Below are 20,074 nucleotides of genomic sequence, written 5' to 3'. Positions count from 1 at the left end.
GCCAATTGGGTTTTAAATTTTGAAAAATGTATTGATTTTTTGATCTTATACGAAAGAGCACATTTTTCTAAACCACTATGATTTTTTTCAGATTTTTAACACTTAATTTTGGCACCCTAAATCAATTTCAAAGAGATTTTTTGAAATCACCTTTTGACAGCTGGGCAACTGTTTGACAGCTCCGCCCAGTACAAACTGCGACGAGGGGTGAATCGACAAATCGCTCCCATACAAACTTCAAATTGATTTTTAAATAGGTTCCCGGGCTTCAAAATTCATGAAAATTTGGATTTCGGCTCAGTTCGACACGCAGATTCAGAATATCGAATTATCTCAACACCGTTTAAGAAGCCAATTGTTTGTCATACGTGTACTGACCGTTGACAAATAATAGTCAAACGGCAAACGTTTGCTAACGTCTGATACGTCAAATAGCCAAATATTTGCGAATATTGACAAAGCGTGTACTGAATACTTTATCGAAGCGTTGCTCAGAATTCCTCCGTATTGCTCTGGGTGGTTTTCCCAAAGTGTCGCCTGATACCAGTGAAAAATCGAGCAATCTTGCTCGATTTCTCGCTTCGCAGAGACGTTTCTGAGTGGATTCGAACAAAAATAGTTACTCAGGATTGCTAAGAGTTTCATTGGGTTTCACAGTGTCTTGTCCCTAGGTCGCAATTCAATTTGGATTGGTAAATACATATTGTAGCTCTAAGTTAGCCTAATGATGCGCAACAGAAAAAAAAATCATTCAAATTTACTTCGCTGCTGTAACTTGGCATGTGCTTCAAGTGACGACTTCGATTTGGTGCTGCGACGATAATATTCTAGATTGAGTTTAAATAAGGGCGAAAGTAACATGAGAGAGTTCTCTTCATCGACTCTCTCTCTTCTGCAAATTAAAGTGACAAGATGCAAATTCAATCGAACTTTTTTACACTTAGACGCTAGATTGCATCGCAGCCTAGCGATTTATGACCAAAAAGTGCAACCATACTTGCATCTTGTCACTTTATTTTGCAAAAGAGAGAGACGATGAAGAGAACTCGCTCATGTTACTTTCGCCCTTATTTAAACACAATCTAGAATATTACCCGTTGCAAGAAAATACAGTCCTGATTCGTTCGTTGGCGGCTCGTTAGATGGGCTGTCTCGATGGTTGGATGTTCGCTAGCTGGGGCAAAACCCAACTAAAAAGCACTGTCAATGTCAAAATCGATGTCAAAACGAGTTTGACGTCTGATCGTCGTCGCATCGCAGCTCCTGTATACAGACCGTTTGTGCAAGTATGTGAGTGTTTCGTGACGTATTTCTCGTCACTTGCGTGTGTCTAGAGCATTTTGATCAGTTGTCAGTTGCCCCAACGAACGAACACGATTCGCTAATCGGGGCGCAGTCGTGACCCAACGAGCGAATCCTCACTGTAGAGAGCGAAAAAGGTACAAAATCGCTAATAGGGTACTGCATGAAATGCTCTATAAAGTGTCTCGAGTATAACAACGTGGCGAATCCTGGTCGTTTTGACAGGTCTCCTGCTCGATTGGAACTATGGGGATGACAGCAAATCGGCTGTTCCAATTTTGACGTTTCTCCTCTTTGTTATTCCAGACTCGTTAAAATTTTCTTCATCTCTTTCACGCTTACAGAAATTTTGTAAATAACAAGGCCAAGAAACTTCAAAATCTCAATCAAAATCAAAACAATGCAGTGCCCTATAGACATCCGCTGGTATGTTTAATGGTTATGGTGTCTTCTACAATAAGTGCGCGAATTGGCCAAGGAATACTGCGCCGAAAACACCGAAATGATTTTTTTACAGGCGGAGATGTATGGGCGCTTGCGCGTACAAATTTTCGCGTAACACATGATAAATTGACCCTGCAGAATAATAATTTCAACCCTTGGATGGAAATTTAATGTTTGCATCGATTTTTCACAATGTTTACGTTTAGTAGCTTGGAAGATAGGACTTTTCAAAAGTAACGTGAGATAAAATCGATAAAATCTCAACCGTTGCTCTTTTTCTGAAGGGCACTAGGCCAAATCTGCGAAAATCCCGGATTCGAGTAGTCGTCAAACACCTCTCGTGAGCTGCTGTCAAAACAGCCGTCCGTGTCAAAACGCGTAAACAAATCGTGTGCTGCAAAACGAATGTCGTTCTACATTTTCCTTTAAATTTGTGAAAATTATTACCAATTTTCTTGCTGATTTCTCCATCCAGAAGAGATGGATGAGCTCGAGCAGCTGGAGCACCTTTCGCTGGTGTCGAAGATCTGCACCGAGCTGGAAAACCATCTGGGGTTGAACGACAAAGATCTAGGTAAGTGCTGGCTCATTGTTGTAAATAGGGCTGCGCCACCACCTTGGTACACTGCGAATATAACTTTCTATTTTGTAACATTTCAGCTGAATTCATCATCGATTTGGCGGAGAAAAATCCCTCGCTGGATGCGTTCAAGCGGGTCCTGGCGGAAAATGGTGCCGAATTTGCCGAGTCCTTCACATCGAATCTGCTGCGAATCATCCAGCTGATGAAACCACCCAAGGGGAAGGGTGGCAAGAGTGGTGGGCTCTCGGCCTTCGAGGAAGACGATCGGGTCGGCGGACTGGCAATGAAGTTTCCCGGTTTGGCGATACCTAACTCCAAGAAGGGGTACGAATCGGATGCCGGCGAGGAGGAGGAGGAGGATGAGGACGATTGTAAGAAGGGAAAGGGAAAAGTAGGAGGAGATTCGAATGTGGTGGACGACATGTTTGCCGAGTTGGAAAGTATGGCTCCGTCTACGTCCTCGGGGAAGGGGGAATCGAAAAAGTCCCGGGAGCAGCAGGAGGTGGAGAATATGTTTGCCGAGCTGGAAAGCTTGGCACCGTCGTCGTCGAAAGATGAGCGGGAAGTGAAGCGAAGGGACCGTAGGAGTCGGTCCAAGGATAGAAAGCGAAGTCGATCAAGGGATAGGAAGCGGAGTAGATCGAGAGAGAGGAAGAGGAGTAGATCCAAGGAGAGGAAAAGGAGCAGATCGAGGGAGAGGAAAAGGAGCCGATCCCGTGATCGTGATCGAAGGAGAAGATCAAGGTCTCGACACAGGTCCAGATCGAGAGATAAGGAGCGAAGGCGTAGGAGCAGAAGCAGAGACTACGAGAGAGATCGTCGATCTAAACGGAGTCGTAGCAGGTCAAAAGATCGTCATCGTCGACAGAGAAGTGGTTCGAGAGAGTTCGAGCGTCGGCCACCACCGATGCCGGAGGAGCCGGAGCCGGGAAAGATCTATGATGGCAGGGTAGTGAATATAGTTGCGTTCGGCTGTTTTGTACAACTGACCAGCTTCCGGCGGAAGAAGGAAGGTCTGGTTCACATTTCTCAGCTGTCGTCCGAGGGCCGTGTGAATAACGTGACGGATGTGGTCAATCGCAACGACACTGTCAAAGTGAAGGTGATTTCGATCGCTGGACAGAAAATTTCACTTTGTATGAAGGACGTTGATCAGCAAACGGGACAAGATTTGAATCCGCTATCGCATGCCCATCTGCAGGAAAACAGCGATCTTGCCAACAGGAACCCGGATCGACCGATGAATGTTCCGTCGATGCTCAATTTGCAAGACAATGTTGAATCTATGGAGGAAACGTCGCGCAAAAAGGTGACTCGCATTTCCAGTCCGGAGCGCTGGGAGATCAAGCAGATGATTTCGTCGGGAGTGATTGACCGCAGTGAGATGCCCGACTTCGACGAGGAAACTGGTTTGCTTCCGAAGGACGAGGACAGTGAGGCGGATATTGAGATTGAAATCGTAGAAGATGAGCCTCCCTTCCTGCAAGGGCACGGTAGAGCGCTGCATGATCTATCGCCGGTGAGGATAGTTAAGAATCCGGATGGTTCATTGGCACAAGCGGCCATGATGCAATCGGCTCTGGCGAAGGAACGACGCGAGCAGAAAATGCTTCAGCGTGAGCAAGAGATGGATTCGGTCCCGGCCAACATGAACAAGAACTGGATTGATCCTTTGCCAGAAGAGGACACCCGTTCGCTGGCAGCGAATGTCCGTGGCGTTGGAATGACCATGCAGGATGTTCCGGAATGGAAAAAGGCCATCATCGGCGGTAAGAAATCCTCGTACGGTAAAAAGACTGATATGAGCCTGGTTGAACAGCGTCAGTCGCTTCCAATCTACAAGCTGCGAGACGATCTCATCAAAGCCGTAACGGATAATCAAATTTTGATTGTCATCGGAGAGACTGGTTCCGGAAAAACGACACAAATCACACAGTACTTGGCCGAATGTGGCTTCATTGCCCGGGGGAAGATTGGATGCACGCAGCCGCGTCGTGTGGCTGCCATGTCCGTAGCCAAGCGAGTTGCCGAGGAGTACGGTTGTCGGCTTGGGCAAGAAGTCGGTTATACGATCCGTTTCGAGGACTGCACCAGCCAGGAGACGGTCATCAAGTACATGACAGACGGTATGTTGCTGCGTGAATGCTTGGTGGATTTTGATTTGAAGGCCTACTCGGTCATTATGTTGGACGAAGCCCACGAAAGGACAATCCACACGGATGTGCTGTTTGGCCTGTTGAAACAAGCCGTCCAGCGAAGGCCGGAACTAAAACTCATCGTCACGTCTGCCACATTGGATGCGGTTAAGTTTTCGCAGTATTTCTTTGAAGCTCCCATTTTCACCATTCCGGGTCGGACATTCCCCGTGGAAATGTTGTACACAAAGGAACCGGAGACAGACTATCTGGACGCTTCACTGATCACGGTAAGTATCATATCATTCTCTTTCATTTGACTGACCATTAGAGTTAGACATCTCATCAATGCCTTTTGATTGTTTCAGGTTATGCAAATCCATCTTCGTGAACCTCCTGGCGACATCCTGCTTTTCCTCACCGGTCAGGAGGAGATCGATACTGCCTGCGAGATTCTGTACGAGCGAATGAAATCCCTCGGGCCGGACGTTCCCGAACTGATTATTCTCCCCGTATACTCCGCTCTGCCCTCGGAAATGCAAACCCGTATTTTCGATCCGGCGCCACCTGGCAGTCGTAAGGTGGTCATTGCGACCAACATTGCCGAAACTTCCCTCACTATCGACGGTATCTACTACGTGGTAGATCCAGGTTTCGTTAAACAGAAGGTGTACAATTCCAAGACCGGAATGGACTCCCTCGTTGTTACGCCGATTTCCCAAGCCGCTGCCAAACAAAGAGCCGGACGTGCCGGGCGAACCGGTCCGGGTAAAGCCTATCGTTTGTACACGGAGCGTGCCTATCGGGATGAGATGTTGCCAACGCCAGTACCGGAAATCCAGCGAACCAATTTGGCCACCACAGTCCTCCAGCTCAAAACGATGGGTATCAACGATTTGCTGCACTTCGATTTCATGGACGCTCCACCTGTCGAATCGCTTGTCATGGCTCTGGAGCAGCTTCATTCCCTGTCGGCGTTGGACAACGAAGGTCTTCTGACGCGATTGGGTCGCCGCATGGCTGAATTCCCACTGGAACCCAATCTGTCCAAAATGTTGATCATGTCCGTGGCGTTGCAATGTTCGGATGAAATCCTCACCATCGTGTCCATGCTGTCGGTGCAGAATGTGTTCTACCGGCCGAAGGACAAGCAAGCCCTGGCTGACCAGAAGAAGGCCAAGTTCAACCAAATCGAGGGAGACCATTTGACGCTGCTGGCGGTGTACAACAGCTGGAAGAACAATAAATTCTCCAACGCGTGGTGCTACGAAAACTTTGTGCAAATAAGGACGCTCAAGCGGGCCCAAGACGTCCGTAAGCAACTGTTGGGAATCATGGACCGACACAAGCTGGACGTGGTCTCCGCCGGAAAGAACACCGTACGGGTGCAGAAGACCATTTGTTCCGGTTTCTTCCGGAACGCTGCCAAGAAGGATCCGCAGGAGGGCTACAGGACCTTGGTCGACTCGCAGGTGGTTTACATCCATCCTTCTAGTGCGCTGTTCAATCGTCAGCCGGAGTGGTAAGTAGTTTTTCATATTTAACATGGTACTTAGGCTTACGTCAAGTCAAATGGGAACTACGTACTGAAACGGTTCCATGTCCACGTTCACAACAAAAACAGACATTAAAATTTATGTTGCGAAAGGAAATCCACATGCTCCGATGGGGCTTGAACCCATGACTTACAATTCGCTGAACGGGTGCTTCTTATTCCTCTAAGCTATGGAGCTACTTGATTGCCTTCCTCGTTTCTTGGAATCCCTGAAGGAATATCCAATCAAGGAATTCGGCAAATAACTAATGAATATAACTCAATGAAGGAAACCCGGAAAAATTCTCTGAAAACATGTTCAAAAAATCTGGGAGTAATCCCAGGAAGAATGTCAAAAGCAGTCCTTTGAATATCTTGAAGAAATTTCTAAAAGAATCCCGGTAGATGTCTCTGAATGTATTCTGAAGGAATCCCAACTAAAATTAATGTTAGAATTCCGAAAAAAAAGTCCTAGAGGAGTTCCTAAAAGGATTCCTGATGAAATAAATAAAAAAAATCTGGGAAGGCATTTCACAGGAATACTGGGAAAAAATCGAAAAGGAAAACAGGAGATAATCAATGCAGGAACCACGGGATTAAATTCTAAAGGAATCCCAGAAAGAATCCCCGATGAATCTCCATAGAAGTCCATAATATAAATACATTTTTGGAGCGATACCTGAAATAATGCCAGAAGTTATCCCGGGAGAATCTCAGAAGGAATTCCGAAAAGAATCCCTGAATTAATCTCGGGAGGAATCTCTGAAGGACTTTTGTAAAAATTAATGAAGTAGTCCCGTGAAGAATCCTGGAAGGAAGCCCGGGATAAACCCCTAAAAGAATCCTGGGAGAAATCAATAAAGGAATCCCGGTAGGAATTGTTAACGGAATTCCGAAAAGAATTCCTGGAAAAACCCTTGACAGAATTTTGGAGTAATCGCTGAAAGAATTTTAGAATCAATCCCTAATGAAACCCCGGGAAGAGTCCATGCTAGAAATTTGTATGGGATTTTGCGAGAAGTTTCTCTCAGGATATTTCTCAGGTGTTGTCGCGGGGTTTCTTCCGGGATTCTTCTTGAATTATTTTTCGCATTCTTTGCTCAAAAGTTCTTCCCGGGATTTCTCCCACAATCTCCACAGGAGTTTTTCCTGGCATCTCCACTGTAATTCCTCCTAGGATTTTTCAGAAATTTTACATGAATTTTCTGCAGCAGTTCATCCCGGAATTTCTTCCAAAGGTTGTTTTTGCGGAATCGTTCCTAGAAACTCTCACGGGATTACTCCAGGAGGTTCTCATGCAATTTCTTCAGAAAAATCTCGTTAGCTTTTCTGTGAGAGTTTCTCCTGGGATATTTCTTAAAGGTTCTCGCCGGATTTCTTTTGAAATTGCCATTGAGATTTCATTCGGAATTTCTCCCGGAATTTATTTTATATCCGGGATGCTTCTCGGAACTTATTAAAGCTTCTCCTAGATTTTCTTTAAAGGTTTCTCCTGGGGTTCATTCAGCGTTCCTTCTTAAGGAAGGGGGATTTCAGCGGGATTTCTGCTGGAGTTCTTCGCACAATTTCATTCTTCGATTTTTTCCTGGCTTCTTGCTTTGATCGTCCTGAGATTTCTCTCAGACACGATTACTCCCAATATTCTTCCCACAATGCCTAGCGAAAATTGTTCCGGAATTATTTTTTGTGTCTCTTTTGGGATTTCTCTTATAAATACTTCGAGAGTTATTGTCCGGAATTTCCACGAGTTTTTCTTGGTATTCACTGGAACGGAACCTCTTTTTTACGCCATGGAATGGGGGTGCATTAATTGAAAATATGCAGGTAAATGAAAACAAGGCATAAAGAGAGGAATTTGGTGCACAAATTAAGTCAGTACTTTAATTAAGTTAACTTAATACTCCAGAAAATGTGTTGCCCCTGAAGCTTGGAACACATAGCGTCCGTTCCGTCGAGGTTTGCGTTTTTTTGACAGTTTTCCCATGGGAAATGTGTCAAACTACTGTCACACACACGCAAACGTATGCATTGTGTGGGTCACTTGAGTGTTTGAGATGCCATCAAAGGGGTTTCCTGGGATTTCAGGGGACCCTGAAAGAAGGAGGTTTCAGGGGTGTTTGTGGGGCTCCAAGGAATATAGCTTAAATTAAAATTTCAACGAGCTTTAGGTGCGCTTCAGGGACATTCCAGGTAGATTTTAGGGGGTTGGTTTCATAGAGTTTTAAGCCCTTTCAGAGGCGTTTCGAGAAGTTTAAGGGGCATTTCAGAGCGATTCAGAACCTCCAAAGTCGTATATGAAACCCGCTAAATCACTAAAATGCACCTGAAACTATCTAAACCACATTAAATACTTCTGCAATCTCTTGAATTCAGGGGCCAGAGACTCCTTGAAACGATGACACTCCATGGAACCCCCTGAAAAACGTTAGAAATGCCTAAAACCTCTAGAAACCACCTGTAATCCTTGAAGCATATGACGTCTCTGAGACCCACAGAATCCCCCCTGAGCCCCCTTGAGATCCTCTGACACGCCCCTGAGACTTCTTCAAGGGCGTGTTCCAACAAACTGGAACCCCCTAAAACCTTTCTTAAACTCTCTGAAATCCCCTGAGATCTCCCTCAAAACCCAGGCATGAGTCTCACTGCGACCCTCTATTGCTCTTTCTTCAGGCTTCCTAGAAGTCTGCAAACTCCTAACCTTCCCTAGATGTTAGGTTTTTCGCACCACGTTGGTGTAGCGCACGTTCAAAGTGCCCGTCTGGATCATATTTACCCCAACATCCCACTAGGGTTAAGAGAAATTTCCAAAGGCACTGCTGGAGAAATCTGACGAGAAACTCTAAGATAAATTCCAAAAAGAAATACGAAGGAATTTGAAGAGAATTTTGATAGGGTTTCCGGAAGAAATTTCCCGAGAAACTCTTGAAGATATCCCGAACGGAGCTCTTGCAGAAAATGCTAAAACTCTTGCAGAAATTCTAGAAGGAACTCTGGTACAAATCCCATTACCATTTCTTAGAAATCCTGGAAAGAACACCAAAAATCCCAGAAAGATTTCTGGGAGCAAATCGAGAAAACTCCTGAATGGTCTGCCCATATTCGCATAGTCGATGTAACCACCATTGGCAATGCCACCGTACAAAAGCTAATATCTAACGCGTGTACATATTTGTGACCAGTTTCATTCAAAAGATCACATGATCTAACCCTTAGTTAGATGTCAACGCGGAACAAATCCTAAATTTTATATTTATTCATTGTTAAAATTCCAAAAGTATGTTGAAAAGTGCAGTGGCGCTTACATCGACTATGCGAATATGGGCAGTGGTGTCTTAGGAGAAACTCCTGGACAAATCTACAAAAAAAGAAACTTAAATGAAACTCCTGAAATTCAAAGAAAAACTGCGGGAGAAGTAACTTTCTTACAAAATGCGTAAGGGGTCGTCCATAAATGACGTAGCTATTTTTAAGTGGTTTTAATACCTCCCTCCCCCCTCGTAGCATTTCGTCACATATTCAGATACCCCCTCTCTGAAAATGACGTAGCTTCTTAAACAGCCCCCCCCCCCCAAATTTTTAATGTCAAAAAACAAAAAAAAACTCAAACTTAGCTCTGATTTCATGTTTATAGAATATTATGAAAAAACAACAATAGCAAAATAACATTGCCGACTGCCAGGATTGGTTTCATTTGAAAAAAAAATAACATTGCCGACTGCCAGGATTGGTTTCATTTGAATAAAATTCAAAACGGCATTTGAAGGACCCCGCAGAAGTTTCTTCTAAAACTCTTACAGCAGTTCATTTAGGAATTCCGTAAGGAGTTTTTTTGGGAATCCCTCTCTCTCTCTTCTTGGCGTAACGTCCTCATTGGGACAAAGCCTGCTTCTCAGCTTAGTGTTCTATGAGCACTTCCACAGTTATTAACTGAGAGCTTCCTCTGCCAATGACCATTTTGCATGTGTATATCGTGTGGCAGGCACGAAGATACTCTATGCCCAAGGAAGTCAAGGAAATTTCCTTTACGAAAAGATCCTGGACCGACCGGGAATCGAACCCGTCACCCTCAGCATGGTCATGCTGAATACCCGTGCGTTTACCGCCTCGGCTATATGGGTCCGTGAATCCCGTTTTGAGAATTTCTTCCTTTTTAATTCCTCCAGGATTTCCTTCTGGGATTTCTCCAAGAATTCCTCCTTATTGTATTTCTTCAGTGGTTTCTTCAGAGATCCCTCCAATATTTCCTTGCGGAGTTCCTTCTTAGATTCTACCAAACGTTCCTTCTGAGATTTCTCCAGCAGTTTGTTTTCTAATGTTTTTTCTAAAAGTTTACCCATGGTTTTCTTCAAAAGTTCTTTCAAGGTTTTCTTCTCGTCTCTTCCACCAGCAGTTTCTTCGGAAATCTCTTCTTGGATTTTTATTAGATTCCATCAAAACTTCTTTCGGGATTCCTCCAGGAGTTCCTTTCTGATATTCTCCAGTAATTCACTAAGACATTCATTCCGAGATCTCGGTAGGAAACCCCACCAGTCTTTAAAAGCCCTCCCAGGAATTGCTTCTGGGATTTTTTTTTTTCTCCCCTGTTGGGGAAATTAAGCCACTGCGTCCAATAGGCTGAACTTTTGTGGCATGCCCCGTTTTGATATTCGCATCAAGCCAGCTAATTACCATGTGTCAAGTAATCAGCTACTGCCACGACGCGTCGTCTCCCAGTCAGGTGCAATGGAATTGATAAACTCCAAGACCTTCCCAGGTTTTGCAGACCAGATCTCACTGGGTTGCAAGCAACCACTATTTAGAAATCTTTGCCTGCGCGTGTATAAAGCACCACAACTGCAAAGCAGATGTTCCGAGGTTTCACGTTCCATATTACAGAAACGACAGATATCACTCTGAATATGGCCTATATTTTTCAAGTGATACCTGCTCAGGCAGTGTCCAGTTACTAGGCCAGTGTATGTACATAGAGCTCTCTTGTTGAGCTCTAAGAGCTTTTTGGTTTTATAAGCATTTGGTGTTATAAATCGTTTTGACTGATTGCAATTTTTGACATCCATCCAATTGGATATCACCCTCTGCTCAGCCCAGCGTTTCAGATCCATTTTAATTGTACAGTTTGATATACCACAGAATGGTTCTGGGCCAGCAAACTGTAACTTGGAACCATTTTTAGCAAGCTCGTCTGCCATTTCATTCCTTTCAATGCCACAGTGACCTGGAACCCAGTATAAGTTTACTGAATTCCCTTGGCACAGCCTGCGCAATGAAAGAATGCATTCCCAGACAAGCCTTGAAGTACATTTGTAAGCGCACAATGCTTTTAGGGGCTGTCCATAAACCACGTGGTCATTTTTTTGGGACTTTTCAACCACCCCCCCCCCGCATGGTCATTAGTCCATACAAAAAAATTTATTTGTCCATACAAAATGGTCATTGGCCGAAACCCCCCCCCCCCCCCTCCCCCTCATGACCACGTGGTTTATGGACAGCCCCTTAGTGCAGCTTGACTATCTGAAAAAATACAAATATTTGCATATCTGTATTTTCTCTCAAGGCAGATGTTTGTGCATTTCAAAATAGCAAGAATCTCTGCTTGAAACACCGTAGGATAGTGCCCCATTGCCACTGAAATTTGTATTCCAGGGCCGTAGATTCCTGCTCCCGTTTTATTCCAACTTTTGAGCCATCTGTATAGAATTTGATTGATCCTTGACGAACAGTGGGACCTCCGACTTCCCAATCTGCACGGGTTGTTTCGTGCAACTTGTAAGGAACATTATGGTTCTCCACAGGTTTCATCCAGTCGTTAATCATTTTCATTACTGGCCTATTTTGGAAATATTGTGAAATGCTCAGGTGACCTACAAGATCACCTGGCATAAACTTTTCAACTCGTTTAAGTCTCAGCAATTCCTTTTCTGCTTCTAATTGCACGTATTCGTGCAAGGGTAGCAGATTGAGAATCGCATCTAAAGCTTTTGATGGTGTGCTTCGCATCGCTCCTGTAACAGCAATGGACGCAAGACGTTGAATTTTCGCAAGCTTTGATTGCGTGGTAGCCTCTTTTGTTTTTGGCCACCAGACAAACGAAGCATACGTCACTTTTGGGCGGATTATGGCAGTATAAATCCACATTATCATTTTTGGTTTCAAGCCCCACTTCCTGCCAATAGTTTTGGAGCATAACCAGAACGCACTTGTTGCCTTACCGATCACGGACTCAATTTGAGCATTCCAGTTCAGTTTAGCATCCAGTATCAAACCTAAGTATTTGACTCGATCACTAGGATGAATTTGTATCCCTCCAAGCCGAAAAGCTTTTAGGTTGATCTTCCTTCTCCTAGTGAAAGGGACAATTACGACTTTTGACGGGTTGATGCTAAGGCCCTCCTTAATACACCATGAATGTGTATAGTTTAGAGCCCTTTGCATTCTCTCCGAAACAGTTTCGTCATACTTTCCTCTCACTATTATGACTATATCGTCTGCAAAGCCCACAACTTCGAAACCTTTTTCCTTCAAGCTTCTTAGAAGATCGTCTACAACCAAGGACCACATTAGTGGTGAGAGGACTCCTCCTTGAGGGCAACCTTTCGTTGCCCTTACTGTTATAGAAGAACTTCCCAGCTCAGAGGTGATTTCTCTTTTTGCAAGCACAGTATAAATCCAATGTATGATACATTGGTCGAAGTTTTTGTTCTCCATGGCACGCTTCATAGATGAATAGGAGTCATTATCAAATGCTCCTTCTATGTCTAAAAAGGCGCATAGAGCTATTTCTTTTGCTGAAAACGTTTTTTCCACCTTTGTTACTAGCGAATGAAGTGCCGTAACCGTTGACTTACCAGATTGATAAGCAAACTGGAAGTCAGATAGGGGATGCTCTTTTATGTAAGAAGAATTGATAAAATCCTTCAAAACCTTTTCCATAGTCTTCAACAAAACTGAAGAAAGACTAATTGGCCTGCATGCTTTGGGATGCGTCTTGTCTCGCTTCCCCTTTTTTGGTATAAAGATAACTTTTACAAGTCTCCATTTTGATGGAACGTAATTCAATCTTAAACTAGCCTTGAACATCTCAATTAGTGGTGGAACCAACACCGCTTCTCCATTTTGAATCAGTGCTGGAATTTTTTTCCCGGGACTCCTCTCGCCGGAAATTTTTCCGGCATCCCTCCTCTCTTGGAATTCCGCGAGGAATCCCTTTACGGATTCCTCCCATTGTTCCTTCTGGAATTCCTCCAGGATTTTCTTTCTTAGATTTTACCAAGAGTTGTTGCGCACAGAACGCAATCTAAATTTAAACATTTGAAATAATGTTAGCACTCCCAAGCAAGGAGCACAATAGACATTTTAATCAGTATTCAACATGACCATGCTGAGGGTGACGGGTTCGATTCCCGGTCGGTCCAGGATCTTTTCGTAAAGGAAATTTCCTTGACTTCCTTGGGCATAGAGTATCTTCGTGCCTGCCACACGATATACACATGCAAAATGGTCATTGGCAGAGGAAGCTCTCAGTTAATAACTGTGGAAGTGCTCATAGAACACTAAGCTGAGAAGCAGGCTTTGTCCCAGTGAGGACGTTACGCCAAGAAGAGAGAGAGAGAGAGAGATGTGTGCATGAAGGAACCTGTGATTTCTTGCTTAATATCACCGAATATGTAAGTACAAACTTGTAATGTTATTTTAGTGTTTTACTAATAAATGTTATGTAGCTTTGTGGCTGATCCTAGACAAATTCGTTGTCTTATTTTCTGCTGAAAGAGTCGATGTCTCAGCATTAGCGGAGCCAGCTTTTTCTTTTTTTTTCTCACACTCCTAAACATACAAAAGAAAGAGAAAGATGAACACGCAGAAAAATGGCGCTTGTTTAAAACAATAAAACGCATGGTTGATTTTCAAACTGAGAATTTACTTATTCCAAAGTTACATTTGATTGTTTTCATTCAGAGTTTATTGATGAAAACAACCGATTACCATCATTTCATATAATGTCAAAAATTTCATTTGTTTCAACAAAATAAAAACCATAAACATGGTCCGAAAGCACTCACACATCTATAAAATGCTTACCCCAACATCGCCACAGCGAAGAAGGTGCAGCAAATCCATCACGCCAACTTCCAAGTGCAGCTTTGGCCGTGATGGATAACGCGCAGGTACTCACGACAGCATCCACAAAAAGTTCATCGGTTTCGCCTTTTTTTGTCTTTTTCTAGTCGTTCTCCTCGCCATCCGCTTGCCGACGATCTAAAAATAGATTTCCGAGCTGCCGCAGTTGCTGCCGTCACCAAAACAATCACATTCCGGGTTTGTTAGTGGAAAAAGTGAAGTCGTTTGAATCAATCAATTATTTCATGTTTAAAAAACCATATCTCTGTTTATTTTAACAAACTGTCAAAAATTTCGACAAATAAAAATATTTGTAGTATCAAACAAATGGAACAGTTCAGTTTAAACTAGAAATTAGTTTGTCGCTATAGTAAACTGAAAAATCGGTTGATTTGAACTAGAATTTAATTGTGTTTACAATTTATTTTTCTGCGTGAAAGAGGAGGCAGTTTGCCTCCTCTTTCATCTCGCTCTTTCTCTTGCATGTTAAGGAGAGTGAGTAGGAAAAAAGAAAAAGCTGACTCCGCCAATGTGTCTCAGAACAGAATCCCTCCCGTAATTGCAAAGGTCCTGTCCAGGTTTTTCTTCCGGGATTTCCCAAAAGTTACATTCAGGATTCCTTCAGAGATTCCTTCCGGGATTCTTTCAAAAATTTCTTCCGTGTTTTCTTCAGAAGTTGATCCAGGAGCTCCTTCTGAGAATCTAAAAATATCTCCTTCTGAGACTCTTCCAGGAGTTTATTCAAGATTTCTCCGAATGTTCCATCTAGCACTGCTCAAGGAACTCCTCACGGAGTTTCTTCGGAGTTCTCTCCAGATCCTTTTGTAATGTTTGCAGAAGTCTTTCTTTCCTGGGATTCCCAGTAGGAATTACTGTGGAAATGTTATCCTTCTCCTGTTGGGGAAACCTATACCGTATTACCCCGCTAATACGACACCGACTGTTGTCGAATAACCGGAGTAAACTTTAAATTCGACAAACTGATCACCCCACACGACCATGCTCATTGAAATTTGGCAACTCTATTTTTGTTTTTGTTTTGATTTCCGGATTTGTTATGGAACATATTTTCAACAGATATTGTGGCGGAGCGAATGAAAAGCTCGTTCTTTCTACGATTGTTACCATCCTCAGTACATTCCGGTTGGTCTCCAGGCGGTTTGAGTGTCGAATAGCAACAACTCAGAACTTCTGGAATTAGCTTCTGCAAGAGGAGCTGCTGCGGGTGGGAGTATAAGCGCAATATCGAACTGTTTTGCATTTACAGTGTACATCGCTATGACATTTGAACACTTTTTAATTCGACATGTGTCGAATAAGCGGGGTACGAATTAAAAAGTGTCGTATTAAAACGTGTCGAACCAGCGGGGTAAGACGGTAAAGAACACCATGAGAAATACCTTAGAAAGCTGCTAGAGGAGCCCCTTGAGAAATTGTTGGAGGAATTCTTCGAGGAAGTCCTGTAGAAAAGAGCTTCTAGATTAATGCCACAGAGAACAGACATCCAAGTCCAGTTCCGAAACTGTGTAAGAAATTTAACGGTCATTTGAAATCGGCAACACAAGTAGCAATAGCGTGGCGCTGCAATCGGTAAATTTCCCATACTAATTTTATTCACCACTTGAAATGTTTCAATTCACCACTGACTGTGGCAATATGGTGTTTGGTGGCGTTAGTGTTGTCATCGTATATTGGTTTGCAACCTTACTCAAGTAAAGATTCAAATCCTTACACAACTTTCCGAATGAAATTTGTTCTAGCCTAGATGTCTGTTCTCTGTGTTAATGCCATAATGCCAAAAACTTAGAAAAATTTTCTGCAACCTTAGCGGCATGCAGTGCTGAGTAGCAAGCAACAAACTATTGGTCGAGAGAAGCATTTGAGCGAAATTGATTTTTGTCTGCAAACACAATACATTATTCTTTACGCAGGATTTCAAAACCATTTTCTCAGATACAGTTGCTGCGTCCGATAGCTGCATGTCTTATGAAATGAGAATGCCTTTAATCTTCATTATTGGTTATTTACATTAATGTAAATGAAAAAAAAAAAATAATAATGCAATATATTTTTTTTCGATTTACTGGATAATGATGATTAATGCAAGTAAAAAATTTAATCAATACGAAATACTTTTTCAATAGGCGTAGTAGGAAGCTACGTAGCATATCATAAACCCCTACCCCCATCGTCACAAAATCACAAACACCCCCCTCCCCCCTAAAAAGCTACGTCATTTATGGACGCCCCCTAAGAATTCAAACAGTGACGATTCCCTAACCTCAAATCTACCTGTTCAATGAATGTAAATTCTTGAATTTTCTCAACAAATTGGCTAGTAATTTGTAGAAAATGAGGAGGACAGTCATTGCCGTCTTTTTTTATTTGATCTGGATCCTGTATTCTCCGCAATTGCAAGTTTTAGGGTCGTTGAACAGGTAAAAAGTGAGGTTACGAGACGCTACTGAATTCAAAGAAGGAATTGCGGTTGAACTCCAAGGAGAGATTCCGTAACAAATACAAGGAATAATCCGCAATAGAATTTCAGGAGAAATTTTCAGCAAAATTACGGAACAAATTATGAATAGATTTCCAATATATATTCCTAAAAAAATCACAAGTCCTCTTCAGAGTTTACGAGTTTTCATCGGCTTAGTCAAGATTATTACGGAACCACCCATTTAAAAAGATGTTAATATTCCATCCCTGTGTCCAAATTTCCTGAGGATTTTCATCGGAATCCCGTCTTTACTGCACCATCAGTAGCAACATCTAAGGCTTGCTACTCAAAATTTGTAGTAAACTAAACACTAATTTTATTCACATCGAAGGCTCTGTTTGTAGTACATATGTATGTTCGAAAGTTGTAGTGTAGTGAACTCGTTTTTATTCATTCGAACATGTTCCACAAATAGTATTTACTATTAAAAATGTAGTTAACTTAAGTTTACTACTTTTATATTCATAGACCCATGGTGTCAAGTAATCAGTTTCTGCCACGACGCGTCGTCTCCCAGTCAGATGTAGGAATGGCATTTATAAGCCCCAAGGTCTTCCTACGTTCTCTGCAGACCAGATCTCACTGGGTCGCAAGCAACGACTATTTTATTTAGGAATCTTTGCCTGCGCGTGCGTAAAGCACAACAACTGCATCCGGATTCATCGGATTGCATCCCTGGTCGCTCCAGGAACTTTTTGTAAAAGTACATTTTCCTGGCTTCCTTGGGCATAGAGTAATCTTCGTGCCTGCCACACGACTTCCTATTCCATTCATATTCTTATTCTGCTTTTCATATTTTCTTCGGACTTTCCATTTAAATATATATTATTTCTCAATCCGCAGGGTCGTTTACCACGAGCTGGTCCAAACCACCAAGGAATACATGCGGGAAGTGACCACAATCGATCCCAAGTGGTTGGTCGAGTTTGCGCCCGCATTCTTCCGCTTCTCCGATCCAACCAAGCTGAGCAAATTCAAGAAGAATCAACGACTGGAACCACTCTACAACAAGTACGAAGAACCGAACGCTTGGCGTATCAGCCGAACTCGAAGGAGACGAAATTAAACTCGGTTCGGTTCAGGTTAGTCTAAAGCAACTATTTTATTACATCATCCTGTTCGTTCTAAATACAATGTGACCCACTCTGTTCCCCCCGAACCACCTTACCGCTTCTTGTACTTTCGATCCGAAAAGCTGCCCATGCTAAACTTAAACTTTCCCAGTTGTTTCTTCTCTTTGAGCCGCTGCTGTATATCCAACTGCTGTTCATCAAGTGGCACAATTTTCCGCCTGGGGACATGTTCGAAAGCCTTCTCGAAATCATTGGAAGTCTTCAATTCCATCAGAATCTGGAGCATTTGGTCTATCGTCAAGGATTTACCGCTCTTGAACTGGAAGTACCTGTCCAGCGGTAGCCGTGCCATCCGCAAGCCCTCCTTCTTGGCCTTTCCCAACGAGACCGCCTCCTGTGACGACTTGTCCACCATGGCACCCACGATGTAGATGTCGTCCGGGTTAAACTCCGTGAGATCGTTTTTACAATGGGGCGTTAAGTAGACCAGCTTTTCCTTGGGAAACAAATCCAGATAGCTCTTCTCTGTAACGTTGAATGGGAACGCTGCGTCGCGGATTTGCACCAGGCCCTTTTCGAGAGTTTTCATTGTCATTTTGTGGAAATTCGCATTGCAGTGATGCACATTGAACGGCTCGTTGTGCATACGATTCAAGGCAAAGCAAAGCATCAATTGTTTGGCGGTATTTCTCATCTCCTTGTCGTTCATGTAATCATCGTACGAACAGTCAATCACCAGGTTCTGCCCAAACTGCATCGCTTGCACCAATCTGAAAACATGAAAAAAGACGTCTTGACTGTGGTTCAGCTTAGCAATTGCTATTACACTTACTTATTATTGTGCCAGTGGTCCATCGTCGAGTCGTATATCCGCAGAAACATCGTATTGTGGAACAGCCCGTAGACCAGATGGTCATTTTCGGCATTCGCCTGCGTAAGCTCCTCCTTTCGTTTGGCGACTTCAATTCGCTTCTGCTCCTTCTTGATACGCTTGCTTTCCTTCGCCATCTCGATGTTCCACAGATACAGGTAGTACTGCCGGCGCTGGTTCCTGGAACGTAATTTCAGCAAATGCTGCCAGTTTTCCTCCTTGATTTTTTCCGGCGTGGGGACCTTTCGACCTTCCTGGCGCATTACTTCCATCTCCAGCGCGAGGATCTTGCGTTTCTTATCATCGTCGATCGATGGCACGTCATCGGTATCACCTTCGGACTCCTCAGCTGTTACCGGACGAAATACCTGGTTATTTGGTAGATTTGCGTAACTTCTTCGCAAGAGCACGATGGGCAAAGTGCTTTGACTAGGCTTGCTTCGCGGCTGAACAGCATTTAGATGTTTCACTGACGAACATAGTGCACTACGTGCCACTAACAATCTCCGTAACATTTTTTGGAAATTTTACTCAAAGAACTATGGTTGTAAAACAGGAAAAACTTTAAAACTTTTTTGAACACTCTGCCTGCATTTTACAACGCGTTTAGTTTGTTTACATCCATCATGCGGGTAACTTGACGTTTTACAGTGGAATCTTCAAAATGCGGTTGATGCCCTTCAGATTCTTTTCTCGAATACCCGGTCGGAAAATTCAACTAGATATCTACAAAATATCTACTAGACAGAAAAAAATACACTCAGGAAAACTGCCTCATATTTAATGGCAAATATCCAGCGGGGCAGCGCGGACGTCAACCACGAATAGATGAGCCGTAGTCCACATGAATAGGCTCCTAAAGGCCTATCTCAATTTCTGCATAATTCGATCAGGCATTGATTAAAACGACATGTTTACTCATTTTTTTAAGTATTCCTATTAGGTAAAGCCCATAAAATATATTTTCAAAAATTTTAATAATTTTTGCAACACTCCTTGTTTAGCACTAAATTTTGGGTAAATTTTGTTTACCGTGTATGTCAAACAGGAACATTTATTGTCAAAAGTGAGCCAATGTGGTGTCTTTTGCAACCCGCCGTTTCACTTTCGTTACGTCAAGGTTGACCTCGAATGTCAAACAAGACCTGCTCATCATTATTTTATTTTCAAGTTTATTAACTATTCTGTTATTGTTTAAGTTCGGAAAAATTACCATTGAGATCAGAAAAGCATGCTCTTTCGTGTTATGCAGCAAAACCGGGGAAACATTTTTCATTTTAGGACCCTATTTGACATGTTTGGGAAATTGACACTTTTGGGCACTCTGACAGATCTGGGATGTGCACAACATTTGCGAATTAGTCATTACCATAAGTTATTACTTAAGTAAAACGTGTAAAACTAGCAAAAGGTTACCAAAATTTTGGCGTGCAATCGTTCGAAATTACACGACAACGCGGAGATAGCAAATAAATCAGTAATAAATTGTGTAATGCATCAATTTTCAGCACAAACAA

General features: G+C 43.0%; 2 protein-coding genes across 2 annotated transcripts; one reads left to right on the top strand and one right to left on the bottom strand.

Moving 5' to 3' along the window:
• The first annotated feature begins 2,102 nt into the window (after nucleotides 1–2,102).
• On the top strand, nucleotides 2,103–17,772 carry LOC115270041 (ATP-dependent RNA helicase DHX8). Its single transcript, XM_029878991.2, has 4 exons — nucleotides 2,103–2,320; nucleotides 2,407–4,754; nucleotides 4,833–5,986; nucleotides 17,457–17,772. Exons 1-4 carry the CDS (start codon nucleotides 2,227–2,229, stop codon nucleotides 17,677–17,679), a joined length of 3,819 nt encoding a protein of 1,272 aa, XP_029734851.2. The 5' UTR covers nucleotides 2,103–2,226; the 3' UTR covers nucleotides 17,680–17,772.
• Nucleotides 17,691–19,234, bottom strand: LOC109399403 (mitochondrial ribonuclease P protein 1 homolog). Its single transcript, XM_019671841.3, has 2 exons — nucleotides 18,519–19,234; nucleotides 17,691–18,456 (listed from the first exon to the last, which is right to left on the bottom strand). Exons 1-2 carry the CDS (start codon nucleotides 19,070–19,072, stop codon nucleotides 17,778–17,780), a joined length of 1,233 nt encoding a protein of 410 aa, XP_019527386.3. The 5' UTR covers nucleotides 19,073–19,234; the 3' UTR covers nucleotides 17,691–17,777.
• Between the last annotated feature and the right edge of the window lie 840 nt (nucleotides 19,235–20,074).

Source organism: Aedes albopictus, chromosome 2, assembly GCF_035046485.1.
Source record: "Aedes albopictus strain Foshan chromosome 2, AalbF5, whole genome shotgun sequence".
NCBI classification, from domain to species: domain Eukaryota; kingdom Metazoa; phylum Arthropoda; class Insecta; order Diptera; family Culicidae; genus Aedes; species Aedes albopictus.
This window is presented reverse-complemented; position numbering and strand designations above follow the sequence as displayed.

What these genes read in the sequence shown, in the direction of transcription:
- LOC115270041 (XM_029878991.2), top strand. Translation starts at nt 2,227, where the DNA reads ATGGATGAGCTCGAGCAGCTGGAGCACCTTTCGCTGGTGTCGAAGATC. An exon ending in GTTGAACGACAAAGATCTAG is followed by an intron (nt 2,321 to 2,406) that starts GTAAGTGCTGGC and finishes GTAACATTTCAG; the next exon opens with CTGAATTCATCATCGATTTG. An exon ending in TTCAATCGTCAGCCGGAGTG is followed by an intron (nt 5,987 to 17,456) that starts GTAAGTAGTTTT and finishes CTCAATCCGCAG; the next exon opens with GGTCGTTTACCACGAGCTGG.
- LOC109399403 (XM_019671841.3), bottom strand. Translation starts at nt 19,072, where the DNA reads ATGTTACGGAGATTGTTAGTGGCACGTAGTGCACTATGTTCGTCAGTG. An exon ending in GACCACTGGCACAATAATAA is followed by an intron (nt 18,457 to 18,518) that starts GTAAGTGTAATA and finishes TCATGTTTTCAG; the next exon opens with ATTGGTGCAAGCGATGCAGT.